This window comes from Rhamphochromis sp. 'chilingali' (assembly GCF_963969265.1).
Source record: "Rhamphochromis sp. 'chilingali' genome assembly, chromosome: 5".
NCBI lineage: Eukaryota > Metazoa > Chordata > Actinopteri > Cichliformes > Cichlidae > Rhamphochromis > Rhamphochromis sp. 'chilingali'.
Window position 1 is genome coordinate 10,288,504 of NC_137932.1, and position 23,000 is coordinate 10,311,503.

At 44.2% G+C, this 23,000-nt stretch overlaps 1 protein-coding gene across 2 annotated transcripts in view; it reads left to right on the forward strand.

The window, feature by feature from the left end:
• The window catches only part of rps6kc1 (ribosomal protein S6 kinase polypeptide 1), a 30,645-nt gene that overhangs the window by 6,018 nt on the left and 1,627 nt on the right, over positions 1-23,000 (forward strand). For both annotated transcript variants that reach the window (XM_080881744.1, XM_080881745.1), the window contains 7 exons: positions 142-240; positions 1,986-2,033; positions 2,561-2,693; positions 10,659-12,296; positions 14,937-15,026; positions 20,412-20,494; positions 22,217-22,312. In XM_080881744.1, coding sequence (XP_080737870.1) covers positions 142-240; positions 1,986-2,033; positions 2,561-2,693; positions 10,659-12,296; positions 14,937-15,026; positions 20,412-20,494; positions 22,217-22,312 — 2,187 coding nt within the window. The remainder of the gene's footprint in view (positions 1-141; positions 241-1,985; positions 2,034-2,560; positions 2,694-10,658; positions 12,297-14,936; positions 15,027-20,411; positions 20,495-22,216; positions 22,313-23,000) is intronic.

Sequence of the window (23,000 nt, forward strand, 5' to 3'; positions counted from 1 at the left end):
AGGTTCCTCACACGCACTGCAGTGAAAACATCATAAGTTTGTGAATGAATTGATTAAATGATTAAAGGAAATAAGTTTATCTTTTTGAATGAATGATTTAATTGCATATGTATGAAACACTGAAAGGTTTTTCTTTTCAAGGCCTTTGGGGTACAGTGCTGCTCTTCTTTGAACAGAGGAGGGCAGCAGAGTCCATCTGAGGAGCTGAGAGCTTACAGGGTGTTAGGGGTCATAGATAAGGTATGCTTTCAATTTACAAGTGTTGCATCCTCCAAGCTGACTGTATGACTTCATTTAAGTGTTGTTTCATTCACCCAATCACCAGTTTGCCTTTTTTCTACCAAGTAATTTTTTAATGAAAACACATTTCATTAAAATACACATTCATGTAATTTGATAGCAGAATTCTCACAAAATAATTACACTCAGGGCTAGCAGACATTCGTTAATTTAATGATGACTTCGACCCAGAGTATGGATGTTATCCAACTCCAGATTTCTCTTCCTTGTGTGTCCTTTACTTCTTTGACCATCTCTTTTATCAGGGGTAATAAAACACAGTAGATTTACTGGATGTATGGTAAGGGCTGAGTGTGTGTATGTTTAGCATCAGTTATGACTACCACAAGGTCAGTTTGGGTTGCTGGTCCTCTCAACCAGCTGCCGGCGAAGCAACTTCTCCACTCAGCCATGAAATGACTTGGCAAGCAGCTCAGAGAGCGACACACAACACTGAATCAATGATGCTCATCCTACACACTCACTCAGACACACGCACACACAACAACAAACCCTAAGGAAAACGTTGACACAATACCAACATGTATAACTCCACTGAGGTGCACTCAAAATACACAATATGTCAGAAGTCTTTGAGGCGTTAAAACAAAAAAAAAAAAACCTCAATCAAAGATGAAGTTATCCAGCAGTGGTGTTTTCTTTCCTCTTATCTATTTCCACCCCCTCCTCCTTCCTCCTTTTACTTTAAATGGGGACAGCGGGGACAGATGGAGAGAGGTCCTCACCCTGCTGCCCCCACCAGCACCGCCTCACCCACCCCTCCTATCTATCTCCCCCCTTCCCTGATGTTTGTTTCTTAATTATATTAGCACCCTGGCTAGCACCGCCACTCTGTTTACTCACTGCTCCATTCATATCCATTTAGCCTGCACCTGTTTGGTCCCAGTCAGGGTCACATGGAGAGAACGCACTCTCAAAACATACACATGCACCACACACACACACACACACACACACACACACACACACACACACACACACACACACACACACACACACACACTGGGTCGCACACATATGCTCAAGCTCTCCCCTGAGACAGGGAGGGAGTAAACGAGCGATGGAGATGTCAGAGAGGAAAGGAGAAATGAGGAAGAAGGGAGAAAATGAAGATCTCAGGAAGGAAAAAGGGGGGAAGTGAAAAAGAACAGGGAAATTAAATGGGGAAAAAAAGGATTTGCTTTCCCTTTCTGTTGACATCTGACAGTTTAGTGATGACACTGCTAGTAATTACTGCCTCTGTCATGACAAATTGCATAGCTCTGTGGTGACATGTTTTAGACAGCACATGTTCTCTAAAATTGATGCTCAGTCTTGTATATAAACAGAGTTATAAGTGACTCTCACTTTGTTCTGAATGTTTTTTTAAGGACCAAGGAATGGCCAGATTTGCTAGAATATTTCCAAGAATATTTAGGTCTTTTATATCCTTTAAAGCTCTGTTGATTCTTGTTTTTCTGTATAATATCACTGAGACTGTTTGGTTGGCACAACAGGATCTGACATAGTAGTGTCAATTTAGTGTAATTTAGGGGCCTGCATTAATCTCTTAGTAAACCTTATGTGTGTCCTGACCCGGTCATTTAAAAAAAAAAAAAACTGCTTTGGAGGACATAACCACTACATCATCTTAGTCTGCATATGTCTCTTCGTGTCCTGCAATTAATGGTACTCTTCTATTGCAGGTTCTTCTGGTCATGGACAAGAGAACACAAGAGACTTTCATCCTGAAAGTAAGTCTAGTGTGTGTGTGTGCGCGCGCGTTATGTTGTGGTGTGGGTTTTTTGCCCTGCATCCTCCTCGTCCTGACTGTAAGTGTGAAGTGTGCCAGAAGCCCCTGTGTGTGACTGGTGTAATTGATTCTAATGGGCCTGTCCCTGTCAGCTCCTCTGCTCTCAGGTGTGAGACGTGTGCCAGATGCCAACGCACCGCGCAGGCATAAATGACTACACACACGCGTGCGCACACGTGCATGCATGCATACACACTCTCACACCCGATGTGAACTTTACATGTAGCGCTGATAGATTTGTGTGGCTCTTGTGCTGTATGTAGCTTGATGAATCCGGTGACTTTGGGTTGCCACAGGGCATAACTAGCACTTGGTTAATGGGAAGTTTCTCCTTTGCCACATTTTTTTTCCTCCTATTCATGCACACTCTTTTCTTATCTTCTACTTAAATGCTTGTTATTTGAATCAGTGCATATGTTCCCTTTAATGACTCACCTCTCATCTTTTTTTTCTTTTTTTTTATTGCAGGGTTTGAGGAAAAGCAGTGACTGTGGGCGGACGAAGACGAACATCATGCCTCGCTCTGTGCCCCACATGGTGCAGCTGAGAAAGTTTGTTGTCTCAGAAGACACAGTTTTTCTTCTGCTGCAGTATGCTGAAGGTAAGGGACACATTTCAGTCTCATCTGTTTCATCTTCCCTCATTTGTCTTCTTTACCTCCACCTCTCTTTTCCCCTCCTTCTCCTGACTCTCCGGTCTCCTGCCCCTCTCTGTGCCCTTGTTCCAGACAGATGTTTGATAGAGATGGGTGTGTGTCACAGGTCATTATTCTGAATACCAGGTGGCGCCATGCTTCATTAGCTATGCCAACACCTGGGCATCCTTACATCCCACTCACTCTAGGATGTGTGTGTAGACTGTGTGCGTGGGTGAGTGCATACTATGAATGGCAGCCATATTTTTTAACGCCCTGTAACCTATTCAATCTGGTGTACTCCATAACCATCCTGTGCTAATATTAGTGGACAGTACTGAATTTCATATGGGATGTTCAGCAGGATTTGATAAAGCCAATCAGAAACCGTTTCACTCATTATGACTCACTCCTGTTACACGAAAAAATCCCGTAGTAGTCCTGCTTTTATAGTATTAACATGGAGGTAGTTGATAGGCGGAGGGCGGTGCACTGTTGGACGGACCAATCGGAGTCTGCGCTGCGGGACTGTTTTGATCACGCGGACTGGGAAATGTTTCACGTGGCCGCCAGAGACATTGATGAATACACAGACTCAGTCTGTGGATTTATCAGGAAATGCGTGGAAGATGTCGTCCCATCCAGAACAGTCAAATCCTTCCCAAATCAAAAACCCTGGATTAACGGAGATGTTCGCGCGGCACTGGCGGCACGGAACACCGCCTTTGCCTCCGCGAACACATCGGACTACAAACACGCACATTACCAACTCCGGAAGACGATCAAAGCAGCCAAACGTGAGTACAGGGACAGGGTGGAACAACAGTTTGACAACCCTCGGAGTATGTGGCAGGGACTAAACACGATCACAGACTTTAGAGGGAAAACCAGCACACCGCAGACCACGGCCTCTCTGTGTGAGGATCTAAACGTATTCTACGCTAGATTCGACACAGCGAACACCATGAGACCGGACAGTGTGCGCACCGCGGATGACGTCAGTGCGCACACTGTGTCTGAGGAGGATGTGCGGAAGTGCTTCAGGAAGGTGAACGCACGCAAAGCTACTGGTCCGGACGGGATTCCCGGCCACGTCCTCAGGTCATGCGCGGCTCAGCTGGCTGGAGTGTTCACGCACATCTTCAACCTTTCCCTCTCTCTGTCTGTAGTCCCAGCCTGCTTCAAAATGGCCACCATCGTCCCTGTACCCAAATCCTCCACCATCTCCTCATTGAACGACTGGCGACCTGTAGCCCTGACCCCCATCGTAAGCAAATGCTTCGAGAAGCTGGTCAGGGACTTCATCTGCTCTGCACTACCTGACTCACTGGACCCTCTACAGTTTGCATACCGCCACAACAGGTCCACTGATGATGCCATAGCCCTGACACTACACACTGCCCTGTCACACCTGGAGAAGAGAGACACGTATGTGAGGATGCTGTTTGTAGATTACAGCTCAGCATTCAATACCATCGTTCCCTCGAAGCTGGACAGGAAACTGCAGGATCTAGGACTGAGCAGCTCCCTCTGCAGCTGGATCCTTAGCTTCCTGTCTGACAGACGCCAGGTGGTCAGACTGGGCAGCATCACCTCATCCCCCATCACACTGAACACTGGTGCTCCACAGGGGTGTGTACTGAGCCCTCTCCTGTACTCACTCTACACCTACGACTGCACGGCCACTAACAGCTCCAACATCATTGTGAAGTTTGCGGACGACACTACAGTGGTGGGTCTTATCACCAACGGTGATGAGACGGCTTACAGGGAGGAGGTCAGCGCCCTGACCCACTGGTGTCAAGACAACCATCTCACCCTCAACGTCGCAAAGACAAAGGAGTTGATAGTGGACTTCCGGAGGTGCAGAGAAGTACACACCCCCATCACCATCAACGGCGCTGCTGTGGAGAGAGTGAGCAGCTTCCGGTTCCTTGGCGTACACCTGGCTGAGGATCTTACGTGGTCAGTACACACAAACAAAACAGTGAAGAAGGCCCAGCAGCGCCTCTTCTTTCTCAGGAGACTGAAAAGATTCGGCATGAGCCCCCGCATCCTCAGGACCTTCTATCACTGTGCCATTGAGAGCATCCTCACTGGATGCATCACCACCTGGTATGGCAACAGCACCGCCTACAACTGCAAAGCTCTCCAGCGAGTAGTGCGGTGCTCTGAACGGATAATTGGAGGTGAGCTTCCCTCCCTCCAAGACATCTACAGGAAGCGGTGCCTGAGGAAAGCGGGGAGGATCATCAAGGACTCCAGTCACCCCAGCCATAAACTGTTCAGACTGCTTCCATCAGGAAGGAGGTTCTGCAGCATCCGGTCCCGTACCAGCAGACTGAGAGACAGCTTTTTCCATCAGGCCATCAGACTGCTGAACACGTCATAGACACCTCAGCTTCACTACTGGAACTTCAACATTATGCACTCCACACTGTATATAAATGCCACTTGTTTTGCACATATTCAACTCTGTATATTTTATATATTTTATTATTATTATTATTATTTTATTTTATTTTTTTACTATTTAATTTGTAAAAATGTGTATACACACACACACACACACACGTAGGAAAATATTTAGTATACACATCCAGAAATGCATACACTATTATATATTGTACATATATTTATTAGTTTCAGGTTGGCCATTCTTGTATTTTGCTCATTTGTGTTGTTGTGTTTGCACATCTCTGTTGCTTGTGGGGCTCGCACACAAGAATTTCACTCGCATGTGCTGTGCCAGTGTGCCTGCACATGTGATGTGACAATAAAAAGTGATTTGATTTGATTTGATTAGGCTGAATAAGGATAGACGGGCAGACGGAAAGAGGCAGTGACCTGAGTGACATTGGACAAAACAACATGTGGATGGTTTTACTTTCTAAGCCATCGAGCTGCCCCGCTATCATTATCATCACTGTGAACTTCGTATTCATTCTAATTGCACACAGCAGATGCTAGCTCCCAATTACTTACACTACAGCTGCGTGTGATACGTATGTATGCCTGTGTATATGTAGCCACTCTTTTTTTTTTTCTTTTTTTTTTTGATGTAGCATTTTCAGATTCAGAAAAGTGAGATGCTACGGAGCCCCGCAGGGGACATAGGAGAAAGAAAAAAAAAACTCGGGATCTCGCAAAACTTTCTCGCGAAAGTTGAATTCCAACAATGGCGGCAGCTACTTAGTTGTAATATTACTCTTTCTGGGTCACAAAATACACTTTTAAGATATTTTGAGGCGTGAATGTAGTTGTGTAAACGTCAGATACCTGCTCGGTTTACAAGACATCACATATTTGCAAAAGTGCTCCGACGTTTTTGGAGATCTGACACCCACTAGCTCGAAGCTAACGGGAGGTCGAGACCTACTACAGCCGGGAGGAACACCGCTTTCCCGGCACATCGTGCCTCGACCTCCCGGTCGGCTTCGAGCTGGCGGCCTCCGAAGAATGCGGCTAAAACTTTTGCGAGATCTCGCAATACTTTTGCGACATCCCGAGTTTGTTTTGCGAGATCTCGCAAAAGTCCGTCTTAATTTTTTTTTTTAACTAATTTTTTTTTCTCCCATGTCCCCTGCGGGGCTCCGTAGATGCACATCTGGAAAATGGTGTCAAAAAAATGGGGATTTCTACCTGCATGGAAATCCCCAAACTCTCAAACTCATTTGTGTGCCAATACTTTGTTGTACTTAAGTCAGTTATTAATTAATCAGAATCAGAATACTTTATTGATCCCTGGGGGAAATTATTTTTTGTTACAGTGCTCCATTTTAAACCAACATTAAGACAAGACAGACAATACACTAACTAAGAATAGTACAATATATACATATATATACATACATACATACATAAGTCACTCATAGATAAATAGTTGGAAAAGAAACATGTGTAGTTGTAGCAGCAAACAGTGTGTTAAGTGGATGCGTTGTACAGGGAGATGGCCACAGGCAGGAATGATTTCCTGTGTCGTTCAGTGGTGCTTTTCGGTAATCTCAGTCTCTCACTGAACGTGCTCCTGTGACTGACCAGCATGTCATGGAGTGGGTGGGAGGTGTTATCCAACATTGTCTTTATCTTGGACAGCATCCGCCTCTCCGACACCACCTTGAGGGAGTCCAACTCCATCCCCACAACATTGCTGGCCTTACGGATTAGTTTATTAAGTCTGTTGGCATCTGCGACCCTCAGCCTGCTCCCCCAGCATGCAACAGCATAGAGGATCGCACTGGCCACAACAGACTCATAGGAAATCCTCAGCATTTTCTGGCAGATGTTGAAGGACCTCAGTCGCCTCAAAAAATAGAGACGACTCTGGCCCTTCCTGTAAAGTGCTGTGGTGTTTTTAGCCCAGTCCAGTTTATTGTCAATGTGTACTCCAAGGTATTTATAGTCCTCCACAATGTCAACACTGACCCCCTGAATTGAAACAGGGGTCAAGTGTTTCCTGGTCTTCCTGAAGTCCACGATCAGTTCCTTGGTCTTTGCCACGTTGAGCTGCAGATGATTCTGCTCACACCACGTGACAAAGGAGTCGACCACAGCCCGGTACTCTGTCTCATCATCCCTGCTGATGCATCCAACCACCGCAGAGTCATCAGAAAACTTCTGAAGATGGCATGTCTCTGTGCAGTGGCTGAAGTCTGTGGTGTAGAGGGTGAAGAGGAAGGGGGAGAGGACAGTCCCCTGTGGTGCCCCTGTGTTGCTGATCACCTTGTCAGACACACACTGTGGGAGACGTACATATTGTGGTCTTCCTGTCAGGTAATCAACAATCCAGGACACCAGAGAAGCATCCAACTGTATCGCTGCTAACTTATCACCCAGGAGGGTCGGCCTGATGGTGTTGAAAGCACTGGAAAAGTCAAAAAACATGACCCTCACAGTGCTCGCCGGCTGGTCCAGATGGGTGTAGACACGATTGAGCAGGTAGATGATGGCGTCCTCAGTTCCGAGACGAGGCTGATAAGCGAACTGAAGGGGATCCAGGTGTGGTCTTACTATGGGTCGCAGCTGGTCCAGGATGAGCCTTTCCAGGGTCTTCATGATGTGGGAGGTCAATGCCACGGGCCTGTAATCCTGGGGGCCACTGGGACGTGGCGTCTTTGGTACAGGGACGAGGCATGATGTCTTCCACATCACCGGGACCATTTATGAAAGACTCCACACAGCTGGGGGGCACAGGTCTTGAGGACAAGGGGACACACTCCGTCTGGTCCAGCAGACTTGCCTGAGTGAAGTCTCCTCATTTGCATCTCAACCTGGTATTGAGTGAAGGTGATGGGTGGGGGAGGGGTGTCAGGAATCTCACAGGAGGCAACATGTGAAGAGAGAGGCTGGCACAGTGGTGTGGCTCTGGATTCCAGGCTGACTACAGGTGAGGTTGTGGGGGTAGGAGCAGACACTGTGGTGTCGAATCTATTGAAAAACAGATTCAACTCATTGGCTCTATTCTCACCTCCCTCAGTTCCCCTGCTGTTGGTTGGCCTGAATCCAGTGATGGTCTTCATGCCCCTCCACACCTCTCTCATGCTGTTCTGCTGGAGTTTCCACTCCAGCTTCCTCCTGTAATTGTCCTTAGCCTCTCTGATCTTGTCCTTTAGTAACACCTGGATCTTCCTCACCTCCTCTTTGTTGCACCCTCTGAAAGCCCTCTTCTTGTTGTTGAGGAGGGCTTTGATGTCCTTAGTCACCCACGGCTTGTTATTTGGGTAACAATGAACAGTCTGAGCTGGAACAATGGAGTCGGTGCAGAAAGTTATGTAGTCTGTGATACACTCAGTAAGCCCATTGATGTCCTCGGCGTGAGGCTCACAGAGTGTTTCCCAGTCGGTCACCTCGAAACAGCCCTGTAGTTCTGCTAAGGCCTCCTCTGACCACCTCCTGACAGTCCTGGTGGTCACAGGTTCCCTCCTCACAATTGGCACATAGCGGGGGGTGAGGTGAATCAGGTTATGATCTGACCTACCAAGTGGGGGGAGGGAGGAGGAGCTGTATGCATCCTTGACGTTAGCATACAGTAAGTCTAAAGTTTTCTCTCCCCTGGTGGGACAGTCCACATATTATTTGAATGTTGGTAGTGTATTGTCCAGTGATACATGGTTGAAGTCACCCGAGATCACAATAAAGGCACTCGGGTGCTGAGTCTGTAGCCGAGCTATGGCAGAGTGGATAGTGTCACATGCAGCTGTGGGGTTAGCAGAGGGGGGTACATAAACAGCCACCAAGATGACGTGAGAGAATTCCCTGGGTAAATAATACGGCCTGAGTCCAACAGCACACAGTTCAGTGTCCGGGCAGCAAATCCTTTCTTTGATTGTTATGTTGGCAGGGTTACACCACCGGTTGTTAACTAAAACAGCAAGCCCACCTCCTTTCCGCTTACCGCTAGCGATGCTGTCCCTGTCCGCCCGAACAGTGTGGAAGCCTTCCACGGAAGCATTCTCATCGGGAATGTCCTGGTGCATCCATGATTCGGTGAAACACATCAGGCTACACTCTCGGTATTCCCTCTGACTCCGTACCAGTGCTGAGAGCTCGTCGATTTTAATTGCCAACGATCGCACATTACCCATCACGATAGACGGCAGACACGGTTTAAACCTCCTCCTCGCTTCGAGCCTCCGCTGTCTCACCGTCACCTTTTTTCTTCTCTTCTGTCCTTGACCTCTGCATCCCCGATGTGTTTTCCTCCAAATTTCAGCTGGTACTTCTGCGGGCCTGGCCAGCGAACCGGCCGGCATCAGGGCGATCAGCTGATCTCTGGAGTAAACAGTCCGTGCGTGTAGGAGATGTGCCGCGGTCCCGTTCCTTGATAAAAGTAACAGTTCCACGGCCACCAGAAGAACAAAAACTCTCTCAATCCACATGATTGAGTAAGAGATAGAAAACGGAGGATACGTAGGAAAAAAAAAGCTAAACTAAGAGAAAAGCAGGAGCGACTGTAACAGGCTGCACGCTGGTTGGCGCATGCGCACTAAGTACTTGTTAAGTAGTTAACAAGTACCAGTAAATTTTAAGTGAAGAATGGAAGAAGAGTGTAGAGGCGTAGAATCAAAGGTGTTTCACATCCAATGTAAAATTTGATGTTATGGTTAGCTTAGTCACCTGACCTCTCCACATAGACGATCTGTAATGTGTTCTCTAGAGCAGTGGGCCCCTGTTTTATCATGAACTAGAGGGTGGCAGCTTGTAATGCAAATATAACTATCGCACTTTATATTATGCACTGTCAATAATTATTACATGATTATCACATCAATACCAATTCGCCATAATGCAGAATCAGTGGGAGCCCAGAGCTTGTTTCATGGCTTTATTAGCTAGCTGGGCAATATTATACAGAGTAGATGTGGAGCGTGTGAATCACCTGTTGCGAAAGTTGCACCTGAAGCTGCAATTTAAATGGGATTCTTGACATTTTCTTTTAAATACAGTTTTCTTTCCATTGTCCTCAGCTTTTTGTGAGGGTTAGCTTTCAGAGTTACTGATGCATGGGGGCAGAAAAAAATCTCAGAACTAAGTTAAGTGCAGGAGTTAAGTCCAACTCGAAAGTGGCATTGTTTGGAAAAGTAAAAATGTCTGGAAAACTGATAAAAAATAAAATACATACAATTTTAAGCAATTTTCTTCTGTCTTTGCGGCCTGGTAGCAGTCCTCAGGCCAATGGTTGGGGACCTCTGGTCTACAGGAAGATAAGTTGTTATTGTTAACGCTGGAGCAGAAATGTTTTAGATAAAGAAAACTGTTTCCTAGGAACAAGATTATGTGTTCATGATAATAATCACAAAGAAAAACAGGAAAGTGATTATCTAGCTAATATTGGCTCATTTGTTTCTGTCTGCTCCCTAAGTTCTACTTCTGATACCTCTGGTTCTCCCCATATTGTGCACTGTTTTCTTTTTAATGCTCTGCTTTTTTCAGGTGGGAAACTGTGGTCTCACATTGGAAAATACATGCATAACTCCAGCCCAGAGGACAGCTTTGACATCCCTTTCATCCAGAAAAGTCACACAACTGCCGTGCGCTCTCCTCAACATACCATGCCACAGCTGGAAGTAGATTCAGCCAGCTGTGGTTCGGTGCCTGTTGCTGATTCAGAGTCTGTCTCTGGGCTACAGAAGGAACCCGAGAGCCTCTTTTCTCCTCTTAAAAGCGTTCTTCCTCCCAGGCTTGTGGAGCAAACTGACTCTGGAGCCACTTCTGAAGAAGAGTGCACCAACAGCTATTTGACCCTTTGCAATGAGTATGAACAGGAGAAAGTAGAACCGGATGCACTGCAGGAGGAGGAAGAGAAGAGCGAGCAGGAAATGCTCTCATTAGAGGTACCTAATGCAACGACCACCACATCGTCACGTAGCCGCTCACTTCTCAGCAATGAAAGCCTTTCTTCACCAATCAGTTCTCAGGAGCTTGGCTTCTTCAGTGAGTTGTCTGATAAAAGCGGTAATGCCCAAGACAGCGATCAAAACCGCGGTGAGGGACAGGATCACAATGAAGTCTTTAGTCCTTTACGTTCCCCCGCTGTGCCTCTGTCTTTAGATGAGTCCAAGAACACGCCAATGGAGTTTTTTCGTATTGACAGCAAAGACAGTGCAAGCGAGGTTATGTGCCTTGAACTAGGAGAGCAGCGTCCCTCTCATAAACAAGTCCCTTTCTTTTCTACGTCCGACCTGGACTCAGGTGTAACTGAAGATCTTCCAGAGCTGGCTCAGGAGGTCAAAGGTCCCGGGTTGGATCTTTGGGGTTTGGACTGTAGTGATAAAGCCTCCAATGAGTCAGTGCCAGTGATCTCATTTAAAGAAGCAGTAGTGGAGGATGAGGGGCATCCACCAGACCTTTTGGTGAACCTCCCTGTAGTGAGCGGGACTGCAGACTCTTTACAGGAGGAATTGGAGACTTCAGGAGTGTGTCTGGGCCTCGAGGTCACGGCCTCTCCTCAAAAGTTCATCCAGCCAGATGTCTTACAGCTTCATACTCAGCCTGAGGAAGAGGAGGAACAGCCACTGGAGCAGGACCTTTCATCTTTATGTACAGCCTCTGCAACTTGTGACACGAGTGTTGCATCTCCATCTCCATTCAACTCGCTTTTGGATGACTACAGTCTGGCATTGGGACAAGAGGCTTCTGACAAAATGTTTATCCACTCTGAACGCCAAAATAATGACCTCCCTCTTGACACAGGCATTCCAGACACTGATTCTCATAGTGAGAAACTAGAGCCCAGTGCAAGAGTAAACACAGACTTGGTTCCAAACAGCACAGGCTCTGACTCGGCCACAAATGGCACAGAGGCCTGTGGAGCGGTTGAGAATTTATTAGGACTTGATGACGAATCATCAAGAGTTATTAGTAATACAGGTGGCAGCGAATTTGATAAAGAAGTATCCCGGCTGTTTGCCGAGCTGGACAAGCTGTCGTTGGCTGCTTCCCAAGCTCGTATCCCGGAGGAGTTTGTACGGTGCTGGGCAGTAGAGATGGTGACAGCCTTGGATTCTCTACACCAAGAAGGGATCATCTGCCGGGACCTAAATCCCAATAACATCCTGCTTGACCACCAAGGTCAGACTTTTTTTTTTTTTTGTCCATACCCTTTATAATTGTGTTAAGGGTTTTGTTTTTATTCTGTCGGGCATTTAATCAGTCCTTAAAGGGGAATAAGATCAAAATTAATATTTAGTTATGTTTGATAAGTAAAGAAAGAAGGATATGCAGTTTAATGACAGAATGTTAATAATTAGTCTAGTTTACCATACTTTTCCAACCTTGGTAATAGCTACCCCAAGTCATCATTCCCGTCACTTCTTGGTGGATTACTGGGTACATGGGTAACATGTATGTTAAGGACTTTTACACATGAAACTAGGGCTGTTCGATATGTGGTGTCGCAAAATAAACAGTTTTTTCATCGTTTTGATGGTCACTGTAGTGTAGGGCTGCTCAATTAATCGAATTTTAATCTCGATTACGATCTGGGCTTTCAACGATCATTAAAAATGACTGAGCCGATTATTAGCCCCTCCCTCGTGCTTTACTCTCGCGCTGCTCCGTGTGGAAAATCGAGCGCACCTCTCTGCATTTCGAACACGTGTCACAATAATTAAGAGCAGCGGTCCCCAACCCCCGGGCCTCGGACCGGTACCGGTCCGTGATTCGTTTGGTACCGGGCCGCGAGAGTTGAGGCTCAAGTGTGAAATGTATAGTTTTCAGGGTTTTTATCAGTTTTCAGCGTTATTTTGTTATCGCTTTTATCGTTAACTCGGTTTCCCTGGGTCTTTTCACGTGTGTTATGAATAAATCTTCTTTTTTTCGGTACCGGTACTAGTTTTATTTTGTTGTATTTATCCGCGACACCTTAAAGGCGGTCCGTGAAAATATTGTCGGGCATAAACCGGTCCGTGGCGCAAAAAAGGTTGGGTACCGCTGATTAAGAGGACCCGAGGGAAGCTCGGAAAGCTAAGCAGAAGTTATTTGGAGAGGAGAGTGACTGCCGTTGGTTGAAAAGAGAGGTAAAAAAAAAACTAAAGTGGTGTGGAAACATTATGGGTTTGCGGAGTCAGACGTGGATCAAGTAGACATAGTGTGTAAACTTTGCTACGGTGTCGTAGCTGCACCACAGAGCAACAATGCAAAGTTTACTAAACATAGATGTTTACATTTTTCATTTATTTTTTATATTGCAAACATTTGCACTGTTATCAGTATTTGCACACTATTTTATATTATTTTTTGACAATCTTTAAAGTCATTATTCAATACATTGTTATTGTTAAATAAATATCGTCAAATAATCGAGATCTCAATTTCAGTGAAAATAATCGTGATTATCATTTTTGCCATAATCGAGCAGCCCTACTGTAGTGGCTATATTAATTTCTTAAAGTTCTCTCTTTCTCTTATATTTAATATAACCACACTACTGACGGACAAGCGCCTGTTTTTATGCATTGTCGTTAGCAACAACGATGGTAAAACCATGGCATGTCCGCTTGTTTAGTTTCCACATAAATCCTTCACAATAAAGCTCAAGATCCTGTTGAGACTTTTCAAAATAAACGAAATCACGTGAAAAAGTATGCAGAGTATTTACGGATGAGAAGCAAAAAAAAGAGCCGTCAGGTGCTAAAAAATAAACCTTAGACTCAAACGTTAGAACAGGCTTTTCCCTGCAGCACGGCGTGTAATAAATACTCACAAAGAAAACAGCGGCCGTTACAACCTATGTCTAAAAATGTGTAGTTTCTTGCATCATTTGAAACAGTCGACTCCAGGTACACGACGCCCAGCTGGAAACACTTCAGCTACCCGAGATTCACAGAATTTACAGAAAATGTGATTTTTATCGTTATCGGGACGATAGATGTTTTATATCGGGATATGAGATTTTAGTCATATCGCACGGCCCTACATGAAACGATAAAATGCACTAAAACAAGAAACCAGGGAAGCAATTTAAACCTCTAACAGTCAATATGAAAATTAAATGCGCACTTGATTAATCTAATCTTGATTAAATTTACCAGAAGCTGGACAAAACCAGGTTTAAAAAGAGATAAATAAATCACCATGAAGCAGCTACTGTATATAACAGTTGTCATGTTTAATTTGCCCTTTTTTCCCTCCCCAAACTGGATAACTTGCATTGTAAAGATACAGTCCACAGCCTTCATCAGTCAGCCGTGATCTAATCTGTTTAGCAGAATGAAGTCTCTCTGAGAAGCGAAAGCGTTGTTTTACCATGAGGTCACAGATTCCCCCTCAACTTCTTCTTTTGTCGTCCTACAATCATCTCTCTCCACCTCGTTATCAACAAGCATCTAATTAGCTGAGTGGCTGTTTTCGTCTCCCTGGTGGTAATTATTGTTCTAAAGGGCCCATCAACGGCCTAGTGTGGTGCATCAGTCTGGCTAGCCCAGGCTAATGGCCATGGCTACCTAATGACACCATTAGTTCTAATGATAGCGTTAACGGGTACCCGCTAAACAGGAGTAATCGCTGGGGCTGTGTGCTTGAAAAGTTCAGAGGGATGTAGAGCGGCAGAAAGGAATGGAGGAAGGAAGTGCTTTAAAGGTGGGGTGAACAGTTTGAAAAGTTGAGTGTCTGGGTGACACTAGACGTGTGGGTTTGATGAGAGGCAGAGCAACAGATTTATGTTTAACAGACTCCAAGCTGAACGCTTTCTGTCTTTTCTTCTCATCTTAGGTCACGTTCAGCTTACCTACTTCTGCAGCTGGAGTGATGTGGAGGAATCCTGTGACAAACAGGCCATTGCCAATATGTACTGTGCGCCAGGTGAGACATATGCAAAGGTTTCAGTACATTTTTCTATTGATTTCTTTCATTTTATCAGTTAGTGGGTATATTTGCAGTTAATTATATGCTGACTTTTGATAATTCCCACCACCATAATACTCAAAGGAGCTTGCAAAAAAAGCTCCTTTTTATATAAACTAATGAAATATGAAGTATTGAAAAACTAACAAAATAAAATAAATGTACATAAATCTTTCATGGGGTTAAAATACTTCTTATTCATTTTATTTACCTGTCTAATTGGTCAGTATATTAAGAATAAATAAGAAACGCCATTCATTTTTAACTCTTCCTCCACAAATGTGAGTTGCTGAATCTCGTTGTAGTTGTTCTGATGTCCTGTAGAGTGCGCTGTTGTGCAGCAGTCAACTGGTAGCACGGCGGGCCTGCTTGTGGCAGCTCTGGCATGCTGTTTAAAAGCTGCCTAAAACAAACTGGTGCTAGACTACAGCACCGAGTCCCTACTTAGCCCTTCAGCATGCGTGGTTGGGCATTTGTACATGTATGTGTGCCGTCTAATGTATTGGTCCTTTAAGCAGGTGGCTTCACACTAAGGCTGTCAGGCAGAGTGTGCGTGATGTGTTTAATCTTCTCAAAATGTTTTAGCGGCTAGTTGAAAACACTGGATGCATTCTGAGACACTCACAATGACCCTCACACCCATTCACTCTCCCACACACTTATATTTAGCTATTCTTTCATATTCATCCTCTCGCTCAAGTCAGGAAGGTCACTTCAGATTTAAATCCTCCTTTTGTCTAGAACGTACAGTGTCTCACTTTTGTAATAAATCTGAAAGGAACAAATGCTCTCTTTAATATCCAAAGTGTTCATTTTTATTCCCTTGGCAGCAGCTTGTTTAACAGCTTACTAATAGAAGTGCATACATTTTGAGACATGTGTTGTGAGTGATGTGGAAGCTAGCTTAAACTCTTAAATGGTGAGCAAAGACATCCCACTTGTTTATTTTTCTTCAGTTATTGTAAGCAGTGGTAATTTTTACACTAGTCTCAAATGCGTGGTTGATGAGTAAACTGTAATATGCGGATGATGCTTATCCAGTAAATATAGCCTCATTAAAAGATTTTTTTAATGCATTGTATTTTATGCAAGCTTTTTAAGTTCTATCCTCATGTATTTTTGGTACATATTTGGTACCCATAAATATATTTCATTTAAAATGATATCAAAATGTTTCAGTTAAACCAAAATTTACAGTTTTTAGTTCAATGGAAGTCATCCTTGACAGCGTGTTTCAATGGTAAGAGGCGCAGGAGACAGCAACATAATGACACCTTTACTTCATCTAAGCCATCTGCAGTTCCTCCTGAAAAAATAATGTGTTTGGCTCACATTAGTATAATTCATGCCGTAGCATCAAAAACATTTTACGACAATATGTGACCGGGAAGAAAATGTGGTTCTGTGATAAAAGGCAGATGACCTGTGAACTGAGCTGAAACTGAACCCACCTCGGCCTAAGTGTGAAAGGTCTAGTTAGTCAAACAAGTTGATCCCATGTGAATTTAAGGATGTAATGCATTTTAGCTGCCAACAGGGGGTGTGTTACGCTGCTGTTAAATGAAAAGACTGCTTCGACATATATCGACTGTCCTACTCAAACGCTGGCAACTTTCTCTCTCTTTCTAGCGTCTCGTTCTGCCTCATCTTTATTTAAAATTCATCCATAAAGACACATTAAAATGTAGAAGCTGTCACACACTTTGTTTATTTATTTATGTCACACCAGTGTGTGTGTGTGTGTGTGTGTGTGTGTGTGTGTGTGTGTGTGTGTGTGTGTGTCCTGCCCTTGTTATGCATTGCTGTTTATCCAGACAGGGTCAACTCATGCAATGGCTTCATTCCTGATGACAGATTTATGAATGTTTGCCAGAAAGCTAGCAGGGGGCCTGCTGTGACTGTGTGTGTGTGTGTGTCAGAAGGAGAGAAACATGTTTTTAAATAACACATATTCACACCCAAAAAAACACAGGAGTGTTCTTGGAAAATGCATCGGCAGCAGGGCATTAATCCGTTTGTCCAGCACTTCTGCTTATTTATTTTCTCACCATTTTTTTTCTTTACTGATAAACATCAGATGGCTAATGTTTTGTTCCTGGTAAGAAAAAAAAAAAAAACGCCTTTGCGCGAACACGACCTGATTTGAGCAGAAATGGGAATTGTTTATTGTTCTGCTGAGAAGGAAGCACAGCCAAAACCGATTGTCTTCGATTTCTAAGAAAAGGGAAATTAAATATTCTTCCTCTCTGAGGTGACAAGGCAGTTCCTCAGGACACGATCATCATAACCACTGTTTGTTTTATTGTTTTTGTTTTGTTTTGTTTTTTTAAGTCCTTTTACCTACTCAGCCACGCCTGATCTGATTGAAGTTACAGTTTAGTTCTCCTTTTGACACAGAGCCATCATCTCATTATTTTTTGAAAGGTTATACAAAGAAGAACATGTACCCTGAAGCCTTAAAGTACTTCTGCTTTACTATTTCAGTGTGTTTACTCTGCTTGTAAATATGCCAGGAATCTTGATGTGGACATGAACTCTGAGCTACATTAAGGCAACTGCAAATTTATCGACCAGTCACCTCTAGATTATATCATGATTTACCTTATCTTGGTATGTCACTCTAACAAGTCAGATGAAAGACCAGATTCTGAGTGACACTGTCATTGCTCACATTTTTTATGTATGTCAAATAATTCAGCTGCTAATGTTTCCCCAGGCTGAGAGGCTATACATGTACATGCAGATGGAAAAAGAAATTCACCCCCTGCCCCCTAGAGTGGAGGTGATCTGGTGTCTTTGTTGTGATATGGGGTCATTTTACTGGCAACATTTGAGTATATCTTGTCTAATTAGAAGAAACCTTCACTACAAATCAATTCAAAGTTGTTTGGACTTCACAGCTACTGGTTCCAAATGTTGGTCGGGGCTTTGGACCCGTGTCATCATAAAATTAAGGGTCAGATTTACTAAATGGCGCAGTCAGTTCATTTCATTATCAAGTGCAAAAAATAAGATATCCTTTTTTCCCAATGTTAAATGTATTAATGGTAGTTGCAAACGTTAGTAGATCTTTTTGTGCGTTGATACCTTGAGAAAGGAACTCCCAGAAAGACATCCTAAGATTTGTTTGCTTGTTAGTCAGATTAGTTAAAGGATTTTATCTGCTTGGCCCAACTTACACGTGATTAGGAGTTTTCAATTAGTTTATCATTGAGATTGCAGGCAAAACTGGACACTGGTCAAAAGTTCACAAGTGTGTGTATATTTGTAGATGTTCGTGTTGATCTAAAGTTCCTTCTTAATCCAGAGATTCCATTCATGCACGGTGTAGGGTCTTGGCCTTTTCTTTTCTTTAGTTTTTCCCATAAACTTGAAGTTTATTCACAGTCTCTTTGTGGTTTCGTCGTATCGTTTTTATAATGGAATCTTTTTATACAAATGTATTTATACCTTGCATGTCTTGTGTAAATCTCTTTGTTTTAAATTGTCGAGAGATCCTTTACACACAGTGCTCGCCTTGCCTTGGAACAGCAAACATCAATCCTTCCTTACTTCCTACCTGCATATACTTGACTTCCTCTTTTGGTAATGACTGTCGGTTAAGTTTTTAGGGAAGTCAGACCGAGAGGAGAAGAGAGAAAGTTCCTTATGGCCCCCAGGAGGGAGGAGATGAAGTGTGATTAAGATACAAAGTAGGAGGGAACTTCATTGTTGAGGGGAAAGGGAAGAAGAGGCCATGAGGTGAACACACTGTATTGTTGTCGCGTTGGAGCTGAACTTGTCTGTATCCCTTTGTTGTCTTAGAATTCTCGTGTGTTTTTTTTTTCTTCTTCTTCTTTGAGCTGTTGAAGAAATACAATGCAAAGTTAGTTTAAGTATGCTCAGTGTGGAAAATGTGCACATCGTGTAGCACACCGTAACACTGGGCTTTGCACGACCCATGGCCTGTGGATGCAGTTAATTCGCCCATCCTCTCCTCTCTTTCTGCATCTCCCTTTCTCCTGCCTCGCTCTGACAGAGCGGTAAGTGTAGCCAGCTCCACTGTACTCTCCCTGCAGCTCCTTAGACATTAATCCATTGTGATGACATCGACCTTGCTCTGAGACGTTCGCGTGTGTGTGTGTGTGTGTCCAGTATTTTCCCTCCAGCTTATAACTACACAGGTATCACTGGTCCATTCAATGACGATCTTCTCTCCTTGGCTGTCAAAACAGTAGTCCTGGGGAGCCCTGAAGACTGGTTGCTCAGTTGGCCGTGCGCGCGCGTGTGTGTGTTTGTGAGTATATGAAACATGCAAGTCGTATCATAGCCCTCTCTAACCTTGGCTGCAAGAGAGCTGCACAGTCCCCTGGAGTTCTCAGCAGCCTCCAGGAGACGAGGGGTCTTTGTCTAATATCCTCCTCCAGCTGAGGAGCCAGGTCCCTGGGCGCACACAACCATGACCCTGGGTCCCGGCCCAGTGGGCGACCAGACCCCCTCCCTCTGGACAGGAGAGGAGAGGGACACTAAGCGGCACAAGAGGCCATCTGGTACCCAATGGAGCTGCCGTACACGCTTGACTTTTGCAAACAAGTGTCACTCTTGTTCTCTGTGTCTTAGTTAGACTTGTGCTGCGGAGCCTGCCAGATGGGTTGTAGATCAGTTATTTCTGTCAGGTTTTTGAACAAAATACATAATTTTGGGATGTAAGTAAAATAGGAAACTAGTTTCTGACACTTTACGGAGCAAAGAAATACTTGAATGAAGAATTTTTTTTCTTCAAACAAGCTGATGTCATTAGTTTTAGCCCTGAGCTCAACTAAAAGAAAATGTGGGAGTAAAGAAAAATGAACAACATATTTTACTCTTTTTTTTTCCTCAAGTGTTCCTGCTTTATCTTTCTTGATTTGTGTGTGTGTGTGTATGTGCTGCCTGAGTGTCTGTGTGTTGCATGAGTGTGTGTGTTTGTGTTTGAGGTCAGGTCATGCAGATGGCGTGAAGTTGCAGCACAGACGGTTTCCTCAATTTAACTGCTTTTTATTATGCAAATCACCCTTTTATGAGACACACACTTTGTGTGTGAGTGTGGCCACGTTTTTGTGCTCATTTCGAATTGATTGCAACAATTCAGCAAAATATTAATCCAAGTTGTTACTCTGAAACGGTGGCACAAAAGCAAGATCCTTAAAGTTTATCGTAGGCTTAAGATCAACGACTCCACGTCTGTATGGTTGATCATATCCCGACTTCACATTTGTCACTAGTTTATTATTGCTACCTGGGTTCCTCTCCCACACACAGATGATTTCTCTGCTTTTTAATTTATTGATCATTTCTGTCTCTCTCCTCTCGCTCTCGCTTCAGAGGTGGGAGGTATTGGTGAGGAGACGGCATCGTGTGATTGGTGGAGTTTGGGCGCCATCCTGTTTGAACTCCTGACAGGCATGGTGAGTCAAAAAGTACAAAAACTGTTTTGTTTTGTTTTTTTATCTTTGTTGCGAAGGTGTTGTGGGATGTCTGTAGGTGTCTTGGCTTTCAACTCTCTCACACTCTTTATGGTCGTGCCAGGTTGTGTGTGATTCTGCGCGCGTGTCTGTATGTGTTTGAGTAGGTGGAGGTTGTTGTTTTGGTGTGTGCGTGTTTGTGCGAGGTGCGTCTTGGCTGCAGTCTCTTACTCTGGTTCTCAGGGAGTGCCAGGGGTGTCGGTGTGACTTTCTCCCCCAGCCTGAGCTCCATCTGCTGGGCCATGGGGTCAGCTCTCACCGGGCCTCTTTGCTGGCTCCTAGAGCAGCGCTGGGCTTGGAGCACACCGACCTTAGATCGCCGTGGAAGGTGAAGACCAGGGCAGCTCTCAAGGTGCTGCAGCTCGGCTGGTCCAGGATCAGAGGGGACCATCTTTTAGGACCAGCTTGGGAGAAAGGGGAGAATCTCAGAGCCTTTTGTTTTGAAGATAATGGATACATTTATAGCTGTTATGCATGTACACAAACGCATGCTAATTATAACTTGCTGCTCTCTTGAAGGACAAATTCGCACACGGATGCAAGCACAAACGGCCAGTGCAGGTGCAGAGCGTCCCTTCAATTTTTCATTGTCTATTAAATTTCAATAAATTCTAACTGATTGCCAGTGGGCACATTTTCATATCAGCCATCAGCGCTTCTTTTCAGTGGCTCAGACATGAGTCGGGGTGTTAGGTTAGGGCCATTGTGTTGGAACAATAAACAACTACTTACCTGGGTAAAAAAATGAAAAAAAATCCCAAAACAAATAAATAAACAAAAAGCAAACTGAGTGACACAGATGTCTCCTTTGATGATTATGTCTTGGTACAGTCCTGGCAAGGATACACTCACACAGGCACACATAGTGTCTCTTGATCCTTGCAGGATAAGATCTTGCCTGGAGCAGTCTTGACTGCGGCTAGGAACGCAGCCAGAACTCCTGCAGCACGTATCAGGAGAGAGAGAGAGAGCCAACCGACCTAACTGATGGAAAAAACACACAGGCCCCCCCCCATACAAACACACACAGTTTAAGGCTTTTGCTTGGTGCACACATTTTGCTCTAGCATTTCCAGCCTGTCAGTGAAGATGCACTGAGAAAAGTGCTTTTACAACAAGCGGCAATTACACTCATTATTGTCAATTATTTCAACAATTGGGCTATATACTGTGGTTAGGAAAGCATTTGGAGGTCTTACTGCTTACTTTTTCTCACTTGCAGGATTAGGTTTGCTTTATTTTCCTCTGAGTGAACTGATAATTTGACCTGATCAGGTTTTACCTCTCAAAATATAAAAAAACGTTTCGCATTTACCGGTGATGAGCTGCTGTCCCTTCCAGGAAGCTTTCTCTGTGTAAGCGAAGAACAAACGAACCAAACACAATAATGTTTTTGTCATTCTTTCTTTTTCCTGTGATTTTCACTTCATGTGACACACACAGAGGGACGGCTCCAAGAAAGAGCAACAGTGCTGAAATCATTAGCTTGTTGCAGTTGGTGTGATCAGTGTTGTTTCAGGTGCTCTCGCTCTCTGATCTCCTCCCTATTTGTCCAGTCCTGGTGCTTTAACATTGACTTGTGCTCTGCGGGTGTCTGTATATTCTGTGTGTTTACATGATGGTTATCTACCTCTCTTCTTTCCACTCCTCCTTCCCTCTGCACAGTCTCTGCTGCGCTGCCATCCAGCAGGAATCGGTCGTCACACAGCGCTCAACATCCCCGAGTCTGTTTCGGATGAGGCCAGATCTCTGCTAGAGCAGGTGAGAGTCTAGTGTGATTACTACTAACTTAAATGCTGTACACAGAATTAGGTTTCCCTCCTAAACAGATATTGAGTAGGGCTTTCCCAGGAACAAAGGAAGAACAACTAATAATTTCTTATAGTAGTGCTAGTGGTTAGTATGCAACAAATACAGTGGAAGAAATGGGTTGACATTCACTGATGTTTTCCACCAGACATGTTAGTAATCTCTGAGAAGTGCAATGACACAACAGTGAAATCTTCAAATATATTTTTAAAAAAGCCAAGCTTCACTTTAACGTCATTAAATGATAAGGAATATACAGTATGCATTTGTCAGTCAGATTATGGCAGATGAACATGCACTACTGATGATGGACATGTCCTTAATAACACAGCTGGCACTGTGCTAATATCTTAGAGCTAATTGCAAATCCTCAAAATTTGGTAATCTTTGGATATATATTAATGTGGTCAGCCTGGATTTCTCTCTGCTTAATGTAGCATGAAGCTAACAGTAAGCCAGTGTGGCTATGCCTACAAGGTGACAGCATATACAGACTGTATACCGTATTTATTGGATCTGCCTGATGTCTTGATTTTGGTATCATCGTATGCAATACAGTGCTTATACTTTCATAGGCAACAGCTAGTGGTAGTTTGAAACTGTCAGATGTACTGTTTTTAACTCAGACGTTGAGAAAGGC